The 24709-nt window shown below is 42.1% G+C and overlaps 2 protein-coding genes across 6 annotated transcripts in view; one reads left to right on the forward strand and one right to left on the reverse strand.

Moving 5' to 3' along the window:
• Nucleotides 1-24709, reverse strand: part of LOC132863895 (NACHT, LRR and PYD domains-containing protein 3-like) — a 373784-nt gene that overhangs the window by 222816 nt on the left and 126259 nt on the right. The gene's annotated exons all lie outside the window — the stretch shown is intronic.
• LOC132863894 (NACHT, LRR and PYD domains-containing protein 12-like) overlaps nt 1-24709 on the forward strand; it is a 164975-nt gene that overhangs the window by 71281 nt on the left and 68985 nt on the right. For 3 of the 4 annotated variants that reach the window (XM_060896959.1, XM_060896962.1, XM_060896963.1), the window contains 2 exons: nt 1508-1681; nt 5655-5828. In XM_060896959.1, the coding sequence (XP_060752942.1) occupies nt 1508-1681; nt 5655-5828 (348 nt within the window). Of the gene's footprint in view, nt 1-1507; nt 1682-5654; nt 5829-7831; nt 8006-8231; nt 8409-8564; nt 9280-24709 lie in introns of those variants that run through there. The other variant, XM_060896961.1, reaches the window with a different exon arrangement.

The raw sequence follows: 24709 nt of genomic DNA on the forward strand, positions 1-24709 counted from the left end.
AAGAGAGAAAAAAAAAATTACATAAATAAAATTAAAAAAAGGCAACAAAAGGAGAGAAGAAAAAAAAGAAGAAGAAAAAAAGTATAAGGAGACATCAGGGTGTATAATAAGAATTCATTAATAGCTATTGGCATGGTAAATTAAATTTATAACAGGTTTATCTATATGGCAATGTAAAATGCATTATGGAACAGTCAGTGTTAGGATGAGCAATGATAATCTTGGTTAAACTATAGCCACGTAGTGATGTTTGAATCGCGATAGAGTATTCCATTCACGTAAAGTTTATCTACCGATAATGTAGCTCACTTTCCTTCTTCACGGAACTGTTTCATTATCGGCAATAGTTTTCGTCTGCGGTCTTGAATTTGTTTGGGAAACTGATCATACATCCCATACATGGTATTCTTCAATCGATTTCCTCTGCTTTTAACGAGTTCTTTGTGTTTGTAGTGTTCAAATTTAGCGATTATTGGATGTGGCTTTTTGGGGTCTTTGGATGGAAGACGGTGAACTCGGTGAAAAGTTATCTCCTCAAGTGTTGCTGCGGGCAGTTTAAGAGAGTCATGCATGAATTGTTTTATTGCCTTCTCTGGGTCGTCAGGTGTATTTTGTGGAAGTATGTTTATTCCTGAAAATATCAGATTATCGCGCATGCTGCGACACTGAATGTCCAATATGGTTTCTTGCATAATTTGATTTTCTTTGGAGAGTTTTGTGACTTGAGTGGAGAGATGTGATACAGTTGCTTTTAGTTCGACGTTTTCTTGCATTAAAGTTTCGATTTGGGATTGAGAAAATTCGAAACTAGCTTTCAGATCACGGATGTCTGTATGGAGAAGTTCGAGTATGGCAAGTTTGGAGTTTATGGATGCGAGTACACTGACCTCGACTGTGATTTCCTCGTCTGTTTCGGTGGATGAATCCCGTTTGCGTATTTTCTTGTTTGGTTCTGACATGGTATCCAAATTGTAGAAATAGCTGTCGATGCAATTGAGCAGGTTGTCCGAGTCTTGACAAGGTTGGTTATCCAGTATAGCGAAAGTTGTTTTGATAAATGAATGAATTCAATGGTAATCTAGTGTTTGCGTTTGTGTTCAGTGTGCTGCCATGTTGAATCTCACCATGTTGAATTGTCATGTTATTAACTGGTAATGTACAGCTGTATAATTCTTTATTTTCTGTAATAAAATGCACTGTATCTGCAGTGTTGGTTGTAGAAACTTGAACACAGATCAGAGTGTAGTGTTTGTAGGCTGCTCGCTCTCACATGTGTGTGTTATGTACATGACCTAATGGTCTTATAATAAATTGTAGCTGAGAGATTGTGGAGTGCAGAAAGACGTCCCTGCTCCTGTAAATGTGCTGATGTGGTGTCCTGTCCTCTGATTTGTGTGTGTGACACAAACACACTGACATTTCTGTTACATCTTCAACTTTAGCTGGATTATGGCTGTGTTTGTGTGTTTGAGATCAGTGTTCTGATATTTCATCATTTCTCTTCCAGTCTGTGTGAGTGTAATCTGACAGAGGAAAGCTGTAGAGTTCTGTCCTCAGTTCTCAGCTCAAACTCCTCCAGTCTGAGAGAACTGGACCTGAGTGGCAATAAACTGCAGGATTCAGGAGTGAAGCTGCTCTCTGATGGACTGAAGAATCCACACTGTACACTGGAGATACTGAGGTACACACACACACACACACACACACACACACACACACACACACACACACACACACCACACACTCACTCTCACACACACACACACACATACACACACACACACACACACACCACACACACACACACACACACACACACACACACACACACACACACACACACACACACACACACACACACACACACACACTGCTTTGTAAATGTATTTAGTGAAGGTGACTGATGGATAAACACTGAGAGTGAGATCCACATCCTGGGAGCAGCGACACTAAAAGCAGTTTGACTGAAGCTTCTTCTTATTAAAATTCACCTTAAGGAAGTCAGCATTTGTTGATGATAAATAAATATTTGAGATGATATTAAAATGATTGTGGATGTCACAGGTAACCAGTACAGTTCCTGTACAATAGGAGTGATTTGGTTACTAACTGTAATGTATAAAGGGTTTTTTAGTGAAATACATAAAAGAGCGTTACATTAATCTAATCTACTTGGAATGATTGAATGTAGAAAAAGTTTTTCTGTTTCTTCTTTACATTAAAATGGACAAATTCTTTCAGTGTTCCTCAAATGATAAAATGTGACTTTAGAGATATTATTGATGTGAGGAACAAAGCTGAGGTCAGAGTCGACTATTACACCCAGATTTCTAACCTGTATCCCAGCTCATTGTGTTCAGGTAGACACTTTATTTCTCACTGATGGAAACACCTCAATTCACTATAAATCAAACACTTCATCATTTCTCTTCCAGTCTGTGTGACTGTAATCTGACAGAGAAAAGCTGTAGAGTTCTGTCCTCAGTTCTCAGCTCAAACTCCTCCAGTCCAATAACAAAAACATTAGCACGTGTCCAAAAGTCCGCGCTGATCCCTGACAGAACCCCCCCTTAAGGCGCGGCTCCCGAAGCGCCAAAACCCGACAAGGTCCAGGAGGGGGGGGCGAGGCCCACGGCGATTGGCAGGTGAGGGGAGCAAGGACGACGGCGAGGCCAGTAGGGGGAGCAAGGACCACGGCGAGGTAGGCGAGGGGAGCCAAGGCACACGGCGAGGCAGGTGGGGGGAGCAGGGCACACGGCGGCGCAGCCAGAGAGGGCCGAGCGACGTCCACAGCCGAGCTGAAGGGCCGAGGCGACGTCCGCATCAGAGCTGAAGGGCCGAGCGAAGTCCACAGCCGAGCTGTAGGGCCGAGTGACGTCCACCGCCGAGCTGTAGTGCCGAGCAGCATCCCCCGACGCACCGCGGCCCGACCCTCGCCACGACGAACTGAGGAAAAGGGCGGGAGGGCGGGAAGGATCCTCCGCCTCGGGCCTGCAGCACCCCCCGTGGACAAAGTGAAGCGACGTCCTCCTCGGAGAAACCGGAAACGGAGCGGCGTCCTTCACCGGAAACATTCGGGGCGATGACACAGGGCACCAAAAAAAAAGGGGGGCCAACCAGGATGGCGACATCCTCCACGAACGTGGTGAGGCGACGTCCTCCTCGGAGAAACCGGAAACGGAGCGGCGTCCTTCCCCGGGAAAAAAAAGGCCGGTCCGAGCTGGAAGCTATCCTGCTGGGTCTGCTGGTTCTAAAGGCGGATTCATTCTGTTACAGAAAAAGAAAAGCAAACAATAAAGAAGTCAGATGAATCTCCATCACCTGAATTGGCTGAATCACCTTCTTCTAAAGACCAGGTGGAAATGTACTATGAAGGCTTTCCACCTCTATCAGAAAAACCTGTTTGTCTGAAAGAGATTATGACCGTGTGGAACAAGGCTAAAGCGAGTGCATATTCCAGCTCCTCATCTGCTGCCCCTCAAACAAGCACAGATACCTCCTCCCCAAAAGACTGCACCAGTGAGGGTGAAGTCATCAAGGACAAAGCAACTGATGCATCAGTTGTCGTCTCCACCACTACTATTGAGAAGGCTCAGCAAAAGTCCGCGCTGATCCCTGACAGTGACACAGTGTTGTGGGGAGATTCACTCTGTCATGGCTTTTTTCCTCAATTCTTCTTTCTAATAAAAATAAAACATAAATGCTTTTTAAAAATTTAACCCAATACGAAGGAAAAACAAAAGTCTCCTTCAGTCTGCACTACTGCTAAACTTTACCAAGGACTGAGCTCGTGGTAAATAAAACATCAATCATCATTTTGGACCTCGACACATTGGACAGACGAAGTGGGAAAATGTTCAGCTTTATCTTCTTATTATGTTAGAAACAAGCTAGGCAGCTAACTCAGATGTGTGATGAAGATTTTCTTTCTCTAACACTGAACTGTTTGTAGAGGATGGAGTTTAAATGTGACTTTTTATATGAAGACTTTTATTTTGATGGGGTTCTTTTTTCTTTGCTTATCAAGTGTACAAGCAGGTAAAAAGAGAGAGGATGAATAATGTGTCACAGGTGAGTGTAGTGTCGTGACCGCTGTTATTAAAAAGTCCTGTTTTGTTCTACTTGGAGCTCGACAAAGACACCAAACTGTTAATGACCGATCACATTCTTGTTCTTGGGTCGTGATTGTTGTTAATCTGTTGTGGTTGAATTATAGACACAGTTTTTTGTCTGGTTCACTGCATCAGAAGATGGTGGATGTGGTAAAAACAGACGGTGAACACAAAGACGGTTGCACGTGACGGTCGGTCAGGTTTATCACCGTCACTGTTGAAGAGACGTCAGGTTTCGTTCTATAGAAACTTTCTGTGGATTTTGGAGATTTTAAGCAGTGGACTGTGTTTGTATTTATAAGCAGCTGTAGTGAATCTATATTTTTGATGTACAACGTTGTAACAGACTGGTTTTGTTCTCTGTTCATCATTATGTACTGATAAAATATTACACATTGGTACACTACATTCTACCATGTCACTTATAGCCACCTGAAGCCCACCTACACAAATCCTTTAGTGTAACACACAGTAGTGTTGTGTTAGATTTTTACCTACAAGGTGGGTTAGATTTCCTGCTATGTGTATAGTCAGTGTTTTAGATTTAACAAACAAATGTCTGTATGTTGATCCAGCTAAAGCTAATACTTGTGTATATACAGTGTCACTCATTTAAAGGTAAGAAGTTTGACTTTGTTTATTTCTGATGCTGTGTGCAGTCGTGCTGATGTGACGTCACTCTGTAAACAGGGAAGGAGCTCAGATTTGAGAAGAAAACCCCACGTTCACTTCTCAGTTGTGGAGGCATGAAAGACATGATCCCATTTACTCTGTGGAGAAAGAAGGGTTCACTAAGTTGTGTTGAAATAGTAACAGTGACATCTGTAGTAAACAGTACAATGTTCTTTCTAATATCCTTCATTTACATTGTTTATGATAGAGAGATTTTTACACATGTATATTTTATAAAAAATACAAATCATGATCAAGAATCGTTTATAAGGTTAAAAACTGTAATCTTTCTCTATAGTTTGGATGTGTTTGGACGTATGTGAACACACCACCTGTACTCAGGTCCACACCAAACACCTGAACCAGTGTGTGTGTAAAATCAGAGGTCTGGAGGTGACAGATTTGTACCTGTACGAGCACAGAGAACAACACACACCAACTGTTTTAGTGTCTCTGTGAAATCCAACATATAACTGAGTGTAAAGTACGACTAGTATTGTCATGTTATTAACTGGTAGTGTACAGCTGTATAATTCTTTATTTTCTGTAATAAAATGCACTGTATCTGCAGTGTTGGTTGTAGAAACTTGAACACAGATCAGAGTGTAGTGTTTGTAGGCTGCTCGCTCTCACATGTGTGTGTTATGTACATGACCTAATGGTCTTATAATAAATTGTAGCTGAGAGATTGTGGAGTGCAGAAAGACGTCCCTGCTCCTGTAAATGTGCTGATGTGGTGTCCTGTCCTCTGATTTGTGTGTGTGACACAAACACACTGACATTTCTGTTACATCTTCAACTTTAGCTGGATTATGGCTGTGTTTGTGTGTTTGAGATCAGTGTTCTGATATTTCATCATTTCTCTTCCAGTCTGTGTGAGTGTAATCTGACAGAGGAAAGCTGTAGAGTTCTGTCCTCAGTTCTCAGCTCAAACTCCTCCAGTCTGAGAGAACTGAACCTGAGTAACAATAAACTGCAGGATTCAGGAGTGAAGCTGCTCTCTGATGGACTGAAGAATCCACACTGTACACTGGTGAAACTGAGGTACACACACACACACACACACACACAACACACTCTCTCTCTCACGCACACACATACATACACATACACACACACACACACACACACACACACACACACACTCTCTCTCTCACACACACACACACACACACAACACACTCTCTCTCTCTCACACACACACACACACACACACACACACACACACACACACACACATACTGTACACACACACACACACATACTGTACACACACACACACACATACTGTACACACACACACACACATACTGTACACACACACACACACACACACACCACAAACACACACACACACACACACAACACACTCTCTCTCTCACACACACACACATACACACACACACACACACACACACACACACACACACACACATACACACACACACACCACACACTCTCTCTCTCACACACACACACACACACACACACACACACATACACATACACACACTCAGGGCCGGCCCTGCGCATAGGCAGAATTGGCAAATGCTAAGGGCGCCGCCCACCACTAGGGGCGCCCATGCGCGCAAATTATTATTTTTATTTATTACCTGAGAAGTATTTCATTCATTCATTCATTCATTTTCTACCGCTTATCCGAACTACCTCGGGTCACGGGGAGCCTGTGCCTATCTCAGGCGTCATTGGGCATCAAGGCAGGATACACCCTGGACGGAGTGCCAACCCATCGCAGGGCACACACACACACTCTCATTCACTCACGCAATCACACACTAGGGACAATTTTCCAGAGATGCCAATCAACCTACCATGCATGTCTTTGGACCAGGGGAGGAAACCGGAGTACCCGGAGGAAACCCCCGAGGCACGGGGAGAACATGCAAACTCCACACACACAAGGTGGAGGCGGGAATCGAACCCCGACCCTGGAGGTGTGAGGCGAACGTGCTAACCACTAAGCCACCGTGCCCCCCCCTGAGAAGTATTTTATTTATATAATTATTATATATATTTTATTGCTGTAAGAAAGGCAAGGAAAGCAAGGTCTCCGTAATATAGTTTTTTATATAGTTTGTGTGTTTTCAAAATAAAGAAAAACAGGACAAAGCTGTGCAGTCATGAACAAAATGATCGGAACACAATTGTCTGTGATTCCAGGGGCACCAGGTGGAATCTTGCCTAGGGCAGAAAATTGGCCAGGGCCAATTTGCACACACATACTGTACACACACACACACCACACACTCTCTCACACACACACACACACACACACAACACACTCTCTCTCTCTCTCTCTCTCTCACACACACACACACACACACACACACATACACACACACACACATACACATACACACACACACACATACACACACACATACACACACACCACACACTCTCTCTCTCTCACACACACACACACACACACACACACACACACACACACACTGTGTTTAAGCTGCTTTGTAAATGTATTTAGTGAAGGTGACTGATGGATAAACACTGAGAGTGAGATCCACATCCTGGGAGCAGCGACACTAAAAGCAGTTTGACTGAAGCGTCTTCTTATTAAAATTCACCTTAAGGAAGTCAGCATTTGTTGATGATAAATAAATATTTGAGATGATATTAAAATGATTGTGGATGTCACAGGTAACCAGTACAGTTCCTGTACAATAGGAGTGATTTAGTTACTAACTGTAATGTATAAAGGGTTTTTGTGTGAAATACATAAAAGAGCGTTACATTAATCTAATCTACTTGGAATGATTGAATGTAGAAAAAGTTTTTCTGTTTCTTCTTTACATTAAAATGGACAAATTCTTTCAGTGTTCCTCAAATGATAAAATGTGACTTTAGAGATATTATTGATGTGAGGAACAAAGCTGAGGTCAGAGTCGACTATTACACCCAGATTTCTAACCTGTATCCCAGCTCATTGTGTTCAGGTAGACACTTTATTTCTCACTGATGGAAACACCTCATTTCACTATAAATCAAACACTTCATCATTTCTCTTCCAGTCTGTGTCGGAGTAATCTGACAGAGAAAAGCTGTAGAGTTCTGTCCTCAGTTCTCAGCTCAAACTCCACCAGTCTGAGAGAACTGGACCTGAGTGACAATAAACTGCAGGAGTCAGGAGTGAAGCTGCTCTCTGATGGACTGAAGAATCCACACTGTACACTGGAGAAACTGAGGTACACACACACACACACACACACACACAAACACACACAGTTTTAATAAACACTACAACATCCAGTTCTCCTCTGTGGTAACTGTAATTGTAGTGATCTGATATATTGTCATTGTTGTGTGTGTGAGATGGAGAGTAAATGTACTGTATATAAAGATTTTGTGTAGTTCATGTTTTCAATACTAAAACTGAGTGTGTTAAGTGTGAGAAGGTTTTCTTTCTTGCAGGATGTGGGACTGCAGTATTACAGATAAAGGTTGTGCTGCTCTGGCTTCAGCTCTGAGGTCAAACTCCTCATCACACCTGAGAGAACTGGATCTGAACGCTAATAATCCAGGAGAATCAGGAGTGAAGCTGCTCTCTGATCTACTGAAGGATCCACACTGTAAACTGGAGACACTGATGTGAGTTACTGACTTACTGTCTCTTTACTGTATGATATTGTGTAATATTCACTGTGTGCTGTAAAATGTCACATCTGATGTGTGTATTTATGCTTCTGTTGTTCATAAGCAATGTGTTTAAATGTGTCTGTAATTCTGTCTTGTTGTGTTTTTCAGCATTAAGGGTAATATACTCACCAGGTCTGGTGTATGACAGGAGTCTCTCCTCAGACCTTTTTTCCAGGATAAATCAGTTATGGAGGTGAAGCGTTAGAACACGTCCCACATTTCCAGCAGTTTGGGAGCTGAATCATTCATATTCAGATGTAGAAGATCCATAACAATAACTGTGACTGATCACATCCTTTTATCCTCTCAGCTACAACTTCACACTTTAACATCTTTTACAATCCAAAGTCAAATCCTTCAGCATCTACACACAACACAGAGATATCATCACATCATCACACTGATTACACAAATACACATCCATGTGTTACAGATGTTTAGAGATTATTTTTACCTCTTATAAAATTTAATGCGGCCTAGGGCTTTCGAGCCACATGCACCAAATTCGGATATGTTTTAGTCCCTGGTCTGAAGTTTGTTGCTATTACTTTTCTAAGCGATCCGAGTACCGGTACTTCCGGTACCGGGTCTCAAATTGGCCTTTTTTCCATAGACTCCCATTATAAACTTTGGACGTTTATAACTCGGCACACTTTTGAACTATCTACACCAAACTCGACCAGCTCCTTTAGGGTGATACTCTGAACAAAGTTTTAAATTGGTGTACCGACTGGCCTTTCGGTTGTGCCGCAGCCCCGCCCCCAAAATATGCAAAATCAAAAAACTTTTTAGAACATGGACATGTGACATATCAAAACACTCAGAACAATGAGGGGAATTCTGATGACGTCAAATGACGTCACGTGATGCACGTGAAAATAAAAAACTTTGCACAACATGGGCATGTGATATATCAAAACACTCAGCCCAATGAGGGGAACTTCCTCAGGAGTATTCGGATGACGTCACATGTTCGTCTCCACTTGCCTCCAAATGTTTTGGCACCCTATCTTTCTGTCCCTTAAACACTGTCCCTTATGTCCACTCGCCTCCAAAAAGCACCGGCCTTTGGGAATACTTGCCTCATCAAAGCCAACATCAAAGTTTGTCACGACGAACTTTACAAATCTAGTTAAGTAATGTTCCTTTAAGAAAATGTGAGGTGAGTTCATTGCTGACCAATCAGGAGAGCAAACACGAAGCAAGCGGATGACGTCAGCGTCTAGCGTGAAAACAGAGAGAAGAGAGATGATGCAACATGGAAAATACTGAAAAGTTTTGTGTCAACAATAAAATTAAGGCGGTGTCTTACAAAATTCTACATAGGATTTATCCTGTTAAACATGTTTTGGAAAGATTTAAGCTTAATATTTCTTATGCTTGTGAATTTTGTGGTCAGGAAAAAGAAACAATTTTGCATCTGTTTTATCATTGTATCTACTCAAGACTTTTTTGGAAAGATATGGAAAATTAAATTAGTAGAAAATTGGGTTGTGTGGTAGAAATTGGTGTATGTGATGTGTTTTTTTATTTTGAGGGAGATAATTTGGAAAATAATGAACAATATATTATACAGCTATTTATTGTATTAGGAAAGAACCATATACACAAAACAAAGTGGGCCCTTTGTAAACCAAATCTGTCCCATTTTATAAATGATTTGAAGTTATACAGTACTCTTTTGGAGAAAGTAAAGAACAAAAAAGCTCAGAAAACGTGATATTTTAAAAGAATTAATTTTTTTGTAATTTTTTTCCTTTTTTTTTCTTTCTTTTCTGGTAACATATGTGACTGATAACTCTTGTTTGTGTGGCATTGATTAAAATGTGTATTTTGTGTTTGTCATTTTGCAATAAAAAAAAAGAGATGATGCAAGTAGAAAGCTTCTGAAAAAATATATCACTGATTGTGAGCAAAACGCAGACAAAACGTTTTGAAAGGCTTTGGTTAACCTTTGAATTTGACTTTATTTTATTTTTGAGTCATTTTAGAGTGTGTTTTCCCATGTGAACACGGCGATGACACACGGTTCTTGTTCAGTCTCTTGTCATTTCTAGACTGGATTACTGTAACACACTGCTGGCAGGTCTACCTATGAACGCAATCCGTCCTCTGCAAATGATCCAAAATGCAGCTGCACGGCTTGTTTTCAACCTGCCAAAGTTCTCGCATACCACCCCGCTGCTACGATCCCTCCACTGGCTTCCGGTAGCTGCACGCATCAGATTCAAAACACTGATGCTGGCCTACAAAGCCAAAAATGGACCAGCTCCCTCTTACCTCAAAGCCCTCATCACTCCTCGCACTGCACCCCGCACCCTCCGATCTACCAGCACTGCTCGACTGGTTCCACCATCTCTCAGGGTAAGAGGCAAGTATAGTACAAGACTCTTCTCTGTACTGGCACCAAGGTGGTGGAACGAACTTCCCCTAGAGGTCCGGACAGCTGAGTCACTGGATATTTTCAAGCGGCGGTTGAAGACCTACTTATTCAGGAAACACTTCAACTAGCATCACCTGCACATTTAACATCACCTGATGGTAAATGTGTCCTCATTGGCATAGCCGATTTCTTTTTCTGCAGGAAAGACAAGACTGAAGTGCTGCTGGTGGCAAAGCATAGCATAGCAGTGGTAAGAGAACCCATGTGAGGAAATAACTTCACCAAGAGAGTGAGTATACAGGAAGAAAAGAAGAGGACCAAGTACTGAGCCTTGTGGGACGCCAGTGGAGAATACAGTCCCCCTGCTCTCTCTCTCTCTATCTCTCTCGTGCTCACTCTTACTCACTCTCTCTCTCTCTCTCTCTCTCTCTCTCTCTCTCTCTCACACACACACACACACACACACACACACACACCTGGTGTGGAAATAAAAAAATAAAAAAGAACCAAAAAAATAAAAAAAAAATATAAAAAATCACACTGATCATAAAAAAATGAAAAGTTAAAAAAGAAAGTTATGTTGTTCATTACATTTTACTTCATAATTGCACTGCATTGTTTTGTTTTCATTGTTGCAAAACTTGTTCTGTAATATAGTTCGTTTGCTATCGTGATCAAAACCATTGATCTGAAGCTCAATCCTGATGCTGTCCTGTAAATATTTTTCTAATCAGCAATAAATATAACAATTTCTGATCAACCCATATCAATTGCATGCTTAAAATAACATACCGGTTAAAGCCCCGCCCATTTCAAGACAAGCCCCGCCTACTTCCGGGTTAGGCCCCACTCCGAGTACAGATACATATACAGATAATTCATATGGTTAATCATAATTCATATGGTTGATCACAAGCTAACGAGGCTATGAAGGCAGGTTAAACACTTATAAATGTTTTTTTAAGACATTATTGTTATACAAACAGCTAGAACCAAATTCCTTGTGTGTGTCAACATTAACACACTTGGCCAATAAACCTGGTTCTGATTTTTGCTGTAATGCTGATTAGGAAAAAAGCACAAAAGGTGTGAAACAAATTTATAACCTATGTTATAACCCAGTGTAAGAAATAAAAAATGTGTGAAAATAAGATGCTGATGGTGAAGATCTTAATGAAGAACAAGAAGTTTATTCCAGTATAGTATATATTCCAAGATACATGAAGTACTTTGGGTTCATCGGAGTCCGTAAGACAAATCCTGCTCAAGCATTTTATACTGTTTTCCCTTTTTGTAGAGGTTCTGCTTTGAATGTGTATTGTGCGTAAGAACTGAGTGTCTCCCAAATGGCTGGGCTACACCTTGTTGTCTAGCCGGATGTCTTTAAATGTTAATCATGGTCACGTACACCTTGTCTTGATATTGTTACAATTGTTATCAACCAAATGGTCACTTCAAATGGTAACTGCAGTCATGTAGACCCTTTGTTCGTATTGATCCTTGATGTCCTGCTGCCGCTCCCATACTAACGATTGAATCAAGATTATACGTTTAGAGTCCTAAACGTATTACCTTATGATACATAAGCCTTTTTAGGAATGAGCTCTTTTAGATGTGTATCTTGGAATGGAATTTGCGTGCAGTTATCTGTAATTTCTTACACCAGCTAGAATTGGAACTGCCAGCATTATATTAGATTTATATAACAACCCAACTAGCCTTTATTTATTTCTTTGAGATGGAACAAGTTTAACAGTATTGACCAAGCCTGAAATATTAAAAAGCCTGTCTTGCTAAAATTTGCAGTGTAACTAACAATAACTATTTAACATCATGTTTGCTTGTGATTTATGGAAGATTTATGGATTTACTTGCTGGTGTAATTAGAACCATGTTTTACAACCATGATACAGCCATGTTCACTATGCAGTCTACAGTCCCTGACAAAAGTCTTGTCACTTATCTAATTTGTAGAAACACCTGCTATTACCCTGACTTTTAATTAATCAAGTGGTGTTAGAAATAGCTCATATGAAAAGCTAAAACCCTCCCAAATGATGTTTAATGCACTGAAATAAATTAGTTTCACTGAAAAAAGATTTATCAGTTAATCAAGACAGAAAGGTCAAATTTTGGCAAGACAAAAGTTTTGTCACCTTTACAGAAATTGAACAAATTTACTGCAAATACAAAAATATGTCAGCAAATGAAGTAGTGGTGCTGTGAGATCCAAATTTAATATCTTGTATGACTTCCATGAGCTTGAAGGACTGCATCCATGCGGTTTGGCAAGGATTCATACAATTTATTGATGAAGTCATCAGGAATAGCAAAGAAAGCAGTCTTGCATGCCTCCCAGAGTTCATCAATATTCTTTGGTTTCGTCTTCCATGCTTCCTCTTTCATCCTACCCCACATATGCTCAATGATGTTCATGTCTGGTGACTGGGCTGGCCAATCCTGGAGCATCTTGATCTTCTTCGCCTTGAGGAGCTTTGATGTGGAGATGGAAGTATGCGATGGAGCACCATCTTGCTGCAGAATTTGGCCTCTTTTATGGTTGGGAATATAAGAGGTAGCTAAGATTTCTTGGTATTTTAGACTGTTGATGTTGCCTTCCACCCTGCAGATCTCTCGCACACCCCCATACTGGATGGAACCCCAGACCATGATTTTTCTGCCACCAAACTTCACTGTTTTCTGGGTGAATCTCGGATCCATGCGGGATCCAGTAGGTCTCCTGCAATATTTGCGGCGACTGTGGTGTAATTCAACAGAAGATTCATCTGAAAAATCCACCTTCTGCCACTTTTCCAGCATCCATCCTTTTAGCAGGCTGTGGGCCTTAGCAAATGCCACACAGTTTTTTCACTTGTCTTTTGTTTAGTGCTGGCTTCTGGGCACTGATTCGACCATGGAGGCCATTTCGAGACAGAATCCGACAAACTGTTCTGGTTGACACAGGGACTTCAGGTGACCAGGTCTCATGGAGCTCTGCTGCAGTGGAAAATGGGCTGGTCCTCTTGCGACAAAAGTTGTCTTGCGGGGTCTGCCTGACCTGGGCTTGTCCAAAACGTCTCCAGTCTCTTCAAATCTTTTTTATCCTCTGTACTTGACCCTGAGACATATTGAAGGTGTCTGCCACATCAAAAGTGGATCTGGTCTTCAGACTCTTGATAATCAAAACTTTAGTGTCAGGGTGAATTTTAGGCATGTTTGCAGAGGTCTAGTTGCAGTTGATGTGAAGGTCTAGTGTACTGGGGTTCTTTTTATACACACCTGAGACACTGTACACAAGCGACAAGACTTTTGTCAGGGACTGTATTATCATTGCATAGTTTAACGTTAAGCTGTTTAAATCTTTCTTCATGGAAATGTCATTCTGCTAAATCAGTTTTTATTAAATCTGTTTTCATTGTCCCTCCTTACTGAGGTCTTTTTCCCAGGATGCTGAGACTAAATTGGTGAAACACATGTCCTGAGATGGTTTAAACATTAAAGCTCATGTAGTGAAAGCAGAAAGTCAGTGATTTAACAACACATGTACAGGAAATGCTAGTGTTTTTGATGACTCTTTAGTCACTGTGCCTTTTTATTGTCATATATAAACATGCTTCTTAGCTAAATTCTCCTGAATTTACTGTCTGTTGAAATCGCTGTGCTCAAGAGATCCCATCCTCATATGTATGTTTTCTTTATATCAGAGTATTTGTGTTTGATGCTATAGCTGATTGCTGACCACACTTTCAGCATTGTGGCCCACTCAGCACTAGGGGTCGCCACAGTGAATCATCTGTTTACACCTAACTCTATCCTCAACATCTTTTACTCTCTCACCAGTTAACTGTCCTCTTTCAACACATCCATATATCTCCTCTTTGTCCTTCCTCTTGACCTCTTACCTGCAGCTCCATCTCCAACATCCTTCTACCAATATAACCATCTCCCTCCTCTGTACATGTCCAAACCATCTCAATCTAGTCTCTCTACAACTCTGCACATCCCCCTTGTTCTTAAAGATCGACACTACAACACTTCTCCTTCATTCTTCAGGCATCTTCTCACTCTCAAAGATCCTGTTGAACAATCTAGATAGAAACTGCACTGCTCTGTCCTAGACACTTCCACACCTCCACAGGTACGTCACCTGGACCAACAGACTTTCACTCTTGATTCTCCTCAGATCCTTCCTCACCTCATCCTTTATAATCTTTGCTATTTCCTGCTCTACTCTTCCCCCTCCCTTCTTTCCCTCTCATTTTCCTCATTCATCAGCTCTTCAAAATACCCCTTCCATCTTTTCTGCACACTCTCCTCACCTGTTAGCACCTTCTCATCTCTATCTTTAATCACCCTTATCTGTTGCACATCCTTTCCATCTCTATCTCTTTCTCACTAATCTGTAAAAGTCTTTCTCACCTTCCGTTGTGTCCCTCTTCACTCTGTGCTGTAATTCTTTGTAATCCTGCCTACTTTCTTCAGTCCTTTCTACGTCTCACTTCTTTTTAGCTAGCCTCTAACCTTTTAGTTAGCCTCTGTTGTACTGTACTTCCTCATTCCACCACCATGTTTCCTTATCTTCTTTTCTCCTTCCAGATGACACACCTAGCTCCCTCCTGCCTGTCTCCCTGATCACTTCTGCTGTAGTTTCCCAGTCATCTGGAAGCTCTTCCTGACCACCCAAAGCCTGTCTCAGCTTCTGTCTGAATTCCTCATGACATTCTTCCTTTTTCAACTTCCACCACTTGGTCTTCTTTTCTATCTTTCCTCTTCTCTTCTTCCTGAGCACCAGAGACATCTTACACATCACCACCCGATGCTGTCTACACTCTCTCCTACCAGCATGTTGCAGTCACTAATCTCTCTCAGATTTCCTCGTCTATATAGAATGTAGTCTACCTGCGTACTCCTACCTCCTCTCTTATATGTAACTCTATGTTCCTCTCTCTCCTGGAAATAAGTGTTAACTACATCCATTTCCATCTGCTTAGCAAAGTCCACCACCATCTGTCCTTCAGGGTTCCTTTCCTTAACACCAAATCTGTCCATCACCTCCTCATTACCTCTGTTCTCCTCACCAACATGTCTGTTGAAGTCTGCTCCAATCACTACTCTCTCCCATCTGGTAATACTCTCCATCACCTCATCTTTCCCTTCTCTTCTAACTCACAGCCTACTTGTGGATCATAACCACTGACCACATTCAACATCACCACTTCAATTTCTAACTACAAACTGATGACCCTGTCTGACACTCTTTAAGCTCTAAAACATTCCTCACACACTCATCCTTCAGCATCACTCCTACCCCATTTCTCTTCCTATCCACACCATAATAAAACAGTTTGTATCCCCCTCCAATACTACGTACTTTGCTCCCCTTCCCCCTGGTCTCCTGCACACACAGTATATCTACCTTCCTTCTCTCCATCATGTCCACCAGCTCTCTACCTTTCCCTGTCATTGTACTGACAGTAAGAGTCTCTATTGTCAGACCTATACACCTGCCTTTCCTCTTCTCTCTCTGTCTACGAACCTTCTCCCCCTTCTTGCCCCGTGGGGACCCGGGGTAGAATAGGTCCTCAGCACCCCCTTGCTGATCATAAGAGGCGACAAATGGGGTGACTCGTTGGCCGTGAGTTGCGACTCGTGTCGTTGGAGGAACACATCACTTTGACTCCTACTTCAACCAAACAAGAGGTTGGGAAGGCCCGTCCCAATCAATCGGCTTGTCAGGACTCGCCCTGGAAATAGGTTGGGTTGCAAACATCTGTATAACTCGCTTCTTCCAGAAGACGCTGGCGAAGGGTCAATCGAGTATTGTGGACCTCGTGTCTATATGCTCAAGTATACCATTTCTGTATCCTTGATGTACATCCGGTGGATGTCCGCGACTCTGTACATCCCCTTGTAGGGCTCCGAGGTGGGTGAGGAGCAGGGATGATGAACAAATATTCTTCTAACATTGCGAACAAACAAAACACCAAAAAAACGATTACTGGACCAGGATTTGGAGGTTGAACTAAAGACTGATCTTATTTTCTCCTCTGGCAACGAAAACTGGCAAAGATTTATTTTACTGGAGTCACTGACTAAAGACATGCCCCTTACCAAACTGTCTCCTTTTGCAATCCAAAAAGGAATAACTGGAATTGCGGGAGCGGTCAGAGATATCAAGAAGCTGCGGTCTGGACAGATCTTGGTGGACTGTGCTAGGAAAGCAAACTCAGACAATTTACTGCGAGCAATGACTTTGGCTTCTTTGGCTTCTGAAAGCCTTCTGTCATCCTTCTTTGAACAATAGCAAAGGCATGATCTGCACCAGAGAGCTGCAGGATATGGATGAAGCTGATATAACCTCGGAACTGAAAGAAATGGGCGTGATTGATACCAAAAGAATTATTATCAAAAAGGATGGACAAATGATCAAAACAGGAACATACATCCTGACTTTTAACAAACCTCAACCACCCGAAAGAATCAAACTTGGATATCTAAGTGTCATTGTGGATATATTTATACCAAATCCACTGAGATGCTTTAAATGTCAGAAGTTTGGTCATGGTTCTGCAGGATGTAGGAATAAGCCGGTTTGCCGGAATTGTGGTGAAGAGCATCAGGAAGTGGACTGTACAAAACCCTCTAAATGCAAAAACTGCCTTGGAGATCACGCAGCTTCATCAAAGAATTGTCCCATGTGGATTAAGAGAAGGAAATACAAAGAATGAAACACACAAGGAAGGTGAGCTATGTTGAAGCTCGCAAATTGGTTGAAGGACTCCCTGCTTTTACTCTGAAGAAGTCTTATTCTGCTGCTATTATACTGAAGACACATACCAGTAGTTGTCAGACGGATCTAACTTGGATATCCACAGATAAGCCCAAAGACGTAAGCAGCACAAAGAATTTGAATTCTCAAAAAACGAGGAACATTTACACTCAAACCAAGCAAGTTCAAGATGTACAACTGGAACAAAGTGGTTCAAAAGTGAAGAAAAAATCCCAAAGCACAGTAGCTCCACATTCAAGTCAAGACGTACGTCGATCTCAGGAGAATGATCATCCGAAAGACATTGAAATGACTGAGACTGTGCTTAGTCGCAGCCGCGGTCTCTCCCCTAAGTGTAAAAACAAAGGACCTGTTCCCATCTTCCCCACTTGAGGATAAGTAACCTTATAATCCAGTGGAATTGTCGAGGGATAAAAGCTAACTCTGCGGAATTACAACAATTAACTGCGGATTTGAATCCACTTGTCTGTTGTATTCAGGAGACTCACTTATTTCCAGAAGATGCCTGGAGGTTTAAAAATTTCAAAATGTACAGTGCGTATGGTCCGAATCTCCACCGGCCTTCTGGAGGAGCAGCGGTCTTGGTGAAAAACAATTTAATTCACAGTCATATAGCGTTGGATACCCAATTTCAAGCAGTAGCGGTTCAAATTACTCTTCACAGAGTTGTAACAGTATGCTCTATTTACATTCCCCCGTGTGAAAGTATTTTACCTCAGGAAATGGATAAGCTTGTTTCACAACTGCCAATGCCATATATACTCATGGGTGACTTTAACACCCATTAAACACCCATCAGAAACTAATTTGTTACGTTTCAAGATTTGCAGAGCTCAAGCTCGTAGAGTCATAAATCAAGCAAAGAAACAAAGTTGGAGACAATTTGAAACAAGGGACACTTCAGACAAGGGAGATGGATATAGCAAATACATTAGCTGAATATTTTGAAAAGAACTCATCAATGGAGAATTGCCTCCCTGAATTTCAACTAAGACGAGCACGGCAAGAATGTAAAGAACTGAATTTTTGTTCCGATAACATGGAAGTATATAATCAACCCTTCAAGATGGAAGAATTAATAAACTTTTTAAAATGTTCACATGATACTGCTGTTGGCCCAGATAAGATTCACTACCAGTTTTTAAAGCACTTACCTTATTGTGCTTTATCTCTTTTATTAGATAATTTCAACACTGTATGGACTTCTGGGTTAACTACCGGATTCTTGGAAGGAAGCAACAGTGATACCTATACCTAAACCCGGGAAAGATCACACTGATCCAGATAACTATAGACCCATTGCCCTGACCAGTTTCTTATGTAAAACCATGGAGAGAATGATTAACAACCGCCTTGTTTGGATACTGGAATCAAAGAAATAATTAACTGACTACCAGTGTGGATTTAGGCATGGTAAGGGCACACTGGACCAACTAATTAGACTAGAGACGTACATCAGGGATGGTTTCATCAGGAAAGAACATGTTGTTGCTGTCTTTTTTGATCTAGAAAAAGCATATGATACAGCATGGAGTTATGGGATTTTGAGGAATCTTCATTGTATGGGCTTTAGAGGAAGACTACCTATCTTCATTTCAAACCTTTTAACCAGTAGATACTTCAAAGTCCAAGTAGGAAACTCTCTATCAAATATTCACAGACAAGAACTTGGAGTTTGTCAAGGAAGCATTCTCTCTGTCACTCTCTTCAGTATCAAAATTAATAGCATTGTGGAAGTTATTGGATCGGTCATATTCTGAGTTATATTATGAGTATGATTGAAAGACATTTGCAATTATGTATTAACAAACTTAGCCAGTGGACCATTGAAAATGTTTTTAAGTTTTCCAAAACCAAAACTGTTTGTATTCATTCTGCCTTCAGCGAACTCTGCATCAACTCTGGACATCAACAGTATGGAACTAGAATTCCAATAGAATGCTCAGTTTTCACAGCTGAAGCCTGTGCTTTGCTCTTAGATTTGGAACACATTGATAATTTCCAACTGAAGAACACTATAATTTTTACGGATTCTAAATCGTACCTTCAAGCAATGGAATCCTTGGAGCATAACCATCCGTTGATTGATACTATTTTAACCAAAGTTGATCATCTGCAGAATCAATCCTATAATGTAAATTTTGTTGGATTCCAGGACATGTTGGACTTTCAGGAAATGAGCGAGCTGATGAAAGCTTTAAGGCAGACTGTGACTGGATGCCAAATTCCTCTCTCGGAATATAGACCTATTATCAATGGCTATGTACTAAATAAGTGGCAAGAGGAATGGAATACATGGTCGAATAACAAACTGTTTGAAATACACCCTGAAATTACTAACAGGTCTCTAATACCTATGAAATCAAGATTCGATCAGGTGATCTTAACCAGATGTAGAATCGGGCATACAAGACTGACACATGAATACTTGCTGAAAGGAGAAGACCCCATTCAGTGCTTGTACTGCAGCATTCCCCTTACTGTCAAGCATATTTTGTTGGACTGTCCTGCGAATAATGACCACAGAAGGTTTTATGAGGCCAATTCATTTAAAGAGCTATTTTACAAGGTTTCATCAGGAAAAGTTTTAGAGTTTCTGTCATATATTAATGTAAAAAATTTCATTTAAGTTGCCTGTATTTGTCTATATTTATTTCTTTGTGATTTTAGGTTATTTTAGTTCTTATTAACCGTTCTTGCCATGAAGATAGCCTCAGTAGCTGACATGGCAGTAAATTATAGCGACTAACTAACTAACTAACTCCCCCTTCTTCTTCCTCGACCAACAGCCCAATTTCCACCGGCACCCTGTAGATCATCAGCGCCCGTGGCGGTGGTTGTTAACCTGGGCTTTGAACAATCCAGTTTGGAATTCCCATTTGCGATTTGCATATTTAAATTTGGAATCCCTTCCTGACACAACCCTCACTTTTTTCCAGGTTTGGGACCGGCACAGAAGTCACTGGCTTGTAACCACTGTGGCTAAATTAGCCAAATGATTATAAATAATAGGTGAATAATATCTAATCGTTGGTTAATGTCTCTGCCTTAGGTGTGTCTGGATTTCAGGTGCTGGTGCCCCCCAAGATAAACGGTGAGCTGGGGATGAGTGCGGTTCTGAGCTGCAGGATTCAACTGGATGTCGGCCAGAGTCTGACGCAATTATCATGGGAGAGGCGCCTGCCGTCTGGCTGGGTCAACGTGGTCATCTATGAACCCGATTTCGGCATCTCAATCCAGCCTGAGTATGAACACCGTATGGTCTACCGCAAGCCTTCCATCCACGATTCCACCATCATACTGAATGATTTAAGATTCTCAGATGCTGGCGACTATATGTGCAAGGTGACAACTTTTCCTTTGGGCATCACTAGAGCCTTCACCACCCTCAGCGTTCTCTGTGAGTTTTTTCTTTTTTTTTTCTTTAAAGCTCTCCTTCTGACTGGTGTAATAGCATTGTGTTATCTGTTTAGAAACTGAAATGATTTGTATATATCGAACATGTAGCTGTCTATCGTTGACATTCACACAGCAATTTGGGGGAAGTCGTGGCCTAATGGGTAGAGAGTTTGACTCCTAACCCTAAGGTTGTGGGTTTGAGTCTCGGGCTGGCCACGACTGAGGTGCCCTTGAGCAAGGCACCGAACCCAACTGCTCCCCGGGTGCCGCAGGATAAATGGCTGCCCACTGCTCTGGGTGTGTTTACTGCTGTGTGTGTGTTCACGGTGTGTGTGTGTTCACGGTGTGTGTGTTCAAGGTGTGTGTGTTCAAGGTGTGGGTGTGTGTGTGTTTACGGTGTATGTGTGTGTGTTTAGAGTGTATGTGTGTGTGTTTACGGTGTGTGTGTGTGTGTGTTCATGGTGTGTGTGTGTTCATGGTGTGTGTGTGTTCACGGTGTGTGTGTTCACGGTGTGTGTGTTCACGGTGTGTGTGTGTGTTCACGGTGTGTGTGTGTGTTCACGGTGTGTGTGTGTGTGTGTGTGTTCACGGTGTGTGTGTGTGTGTTCACGGTGTGTGTGTGTGTTCACGTTGTGTGTGTGTGTGTTCACGGTGTGTGTGTGTGTGTTCACGGAGTGTGTGTGTGTTCACGGTGTGTGTGTATGTTCAAGGTGTGTGTGTGTGTTCACGGTGTGTGTGTTCATGGTGTGTGTGTTCACGGTGTGTGTGTGTGTTCACTGCGTATGTGTGTGTCTGTGTTCACGGTGTATGTGTTTGTCTGTGTTCACGGTGTGTGTGTGTGTGTGTGTTCACGGTGTGTGTGTGTTCACGGTGTGTGTGTGTTCACAGTGTGTGTGTGTTCACAGTGTGTGTGTGTTCACAGTGTGTGTGTGTTCACAGTGTGTGTGTATGTGTGTTCACGGTGTGGGTGTGTGTGTGTGTTCACGGTGGGTGTGTGTGTGTTCGTCGTGTGTGTGTGTTCATGGTGTGTGTGTGTGTGTTCACGGTGTGTGTGTCTGTGTGTGTGTGTTCACGGTGTGTGTGTGTGTGTGTTCACGGTGTGTGTGTTCACAGTGTGTGTGTTCACGGTGTGTGTGTGTGTGTGTGTGTGTGTGTGTGTTCACGGTGTGTGTGTGTTCACGGTGTGTGTGTGTTCACGGTGTGTGTGTGTGTGTTCACGGTGTGCGTTTTGTGTGTGTGTTCATGGTGTGTGTGTGTGTGTGTGTGTGTTCACGGTGTGTGCGTGTGTGTGTTCAAGGTGTGTGTGTGTTCACGGTGTGTGTGTGTGTGTGTGTGTGTGTGTTCACGGTGTGCGTTTTGTGTGTGTGTTCATGGTGTGTGTGTGTGTGTGTGTGTTCACGGTGTGTGTGTGTGTGTGTGTTCACGGTGTGTGTGTGTTCACTGCGTATGTGTGTGTCTGTGTTCACGGTGTATGTGTTTGTCTGTGTTCACGGTGTGTGTGTGTGTTAACCGTGTGTGTGTGTGTGTGTGTGTGTGTTCACGGTGTGTGTGTGTTCACGGTGTGTTTGTTCACGGAGGGTGTGTGTGTGTGTGTGTTTTCACGGTATGTGTGTGTGTTCACGGTGTGTGTGTGTGTGTTCACGGAGTGTGTGTGTTCACGGTGTGTGTGTTTGTTCACGGTGTGTGTGTGTGTGTTCACGGTGTGTGTGTGTGTTCAAGGTGTGTGTGTGTGTGTGTGTGTGTTCACGGTGTGTCTGTGTGTGTGTGTGTCTGTGTGTTCACGGTGGGTGTGTGTGTGTTCGTGGTGTGTGTGTGTTCACGGTGTGTGTGTGTGTGTGTGTTCACGGTGTGTGTGTGTTCATGGTGTGTGTGTTTGTTCACTGTGTGTGTGTGTGTGTGTGTGTTCACGGTGTGTGTGTTCACGGTGTGTGTGTGTGTGTGTTCACGGAGTGTGTGTATGTGTGTTCACGGTGAGTGTGTGTGTGTGTGTTCACTGTGTGTGTGTGTTCTCGGTGTGTGTGTGTTCATGGTGTGTGTGTGTTCACGGTGTGTGTGTGTGTGTTCACGGTGTGTGTGTGTGTGTTCACGGTGTGTGTTCACGGTGTGTGTGTGTGTGTATGGTGTGTGTGTTCACGGTGTGTGTGTACGGTGTGTGTGTGTTCACGGTGTGTGTGTGTTCACGGGGTGTGTGTGTACGGTGTGTGTGTGTGTGTGTACGGTGTGTGTGTGTGTACGGTGTGTGTGTGTTCACGGTGTGTGTGTGTGTATGGTGTGTGTGTGTGTTCACGGTGTGTGTGTTCACGGTGTGTGTGTGTTCACGGTGTGTGTGTTCACGGTGTGTGTGTTCAATTCAATTCAATTCAAGTTTATTTGTATAGAGCTTTTTACAATGGACATTGTCACAAAGCAGCTTTACAGAACATAAACATAGAACAAAAGATAAACATAAGGAGAAGTATAAAGAATTAATATAATAAAAATTCAAGATATATACAGTTCACAGTGTGTATGTATGTATGTATGTATGTGTGTATGTGTATTTGTCCCCAATGAGCAAGTCTGAGGAGGCTCAGGCAACAGTGGCAAGGAAAAACTCCCTTAGATTGGTAAAGGAAGAAACCTTGAGAGGAACCAGACTCAAGGGGAACCCATCCTCATATGGGTGACACTAGATGGTGTGGTTACAAATATACAAGTATCACAGAGTCCAACTGGAGCCGGTAGATCTGTAGATGTCTCAGGGTTCTCACAGAGTCAGCCTTGTCTCAGTGGAGGTCCAAAAATTTCATCGCACGGAAGACGATCATAGCATGGGTGTCTCAGCATGGGTAGAAAAAGAGAAGAGAAGAGCAGTGCAGAGGGATTAACATATCTGCTGTTCATAAGAATGTGCAAGTCTAGTGTGATGTATTATGTGTACGTCTGACTAAAGAGTTGAGTTTTTAATCTACATTTAAACTGTGAAAGTGTGTCTGAGCCCCGAACACTATCAGGAAGACTATTCCAAAGTTTGGGAGCTAAATAAGAAAACGCTCTACCAACTTTAGTAGACTTAGATATTCTGGGGACTACCAGAAGTCCTGAGTTTTGTGATCTCAGAGAGCGTGAAGGATTGTAACGTGTTAGAAGACTAGTTAAATACATGGGAGCTAAACCATTAAGAGCCTTGTGCGTAAGTAGCAGCATTTTGTAATCAATTCTAAACTTAACAGGTAGCCAGTGTAGAGATGATAAAATTGTGGTTATATGGTCATACTTTCTTGTCCTAGTGAGAACTCTGGCAGCTGCATTTTGGACTAACTGTAGCCTATTTATTAAAGCTGCAGGACAACCACCTAGTAATGCATTACAATAGTCCAGTCTAGAGGTCATGAAAGCATGAACTAGCTTCTCAGCATCAGATACAGACAGGATGTTTCTCAGCTTATCAATATTTCTAAGGTGAAGAAGGCTGAGTTTGTAATATGGTGATATGATTTTAAAGACAAGTTACTGTCTAATAGACACCAGGTCTTTCACTGTCGAGCTACTAGTAACAGTACATCCCTCTAAATGGAAGTTAAATTGTGAGAGTTTCTGTGTACTGGTTTTTGGACCTATAAGTAATATTTCTGTCTTATCAGAGTTTAACAACAGAAAATTACAGCTCATCTAATCTTTTATCTCTCTAAGGCACTGAGT

This window comes from Tachysurus vachellii, chromosome 21 (genome assembly GCF_030014155.1).
Source record: "Tachysurus vachellii isolate PV-2020 chromosome 21, HZAU_Pvac_v1, whole genome shotgun sequence".
In the NCBI taxonomy this organism is placed as follows: domain Eukaryota; kingdom Metazoa; phylum Chordata; class Actinopteri; order Siluriformes; family Bagridae; genus Tachysurus; species Tachysurus vachellii.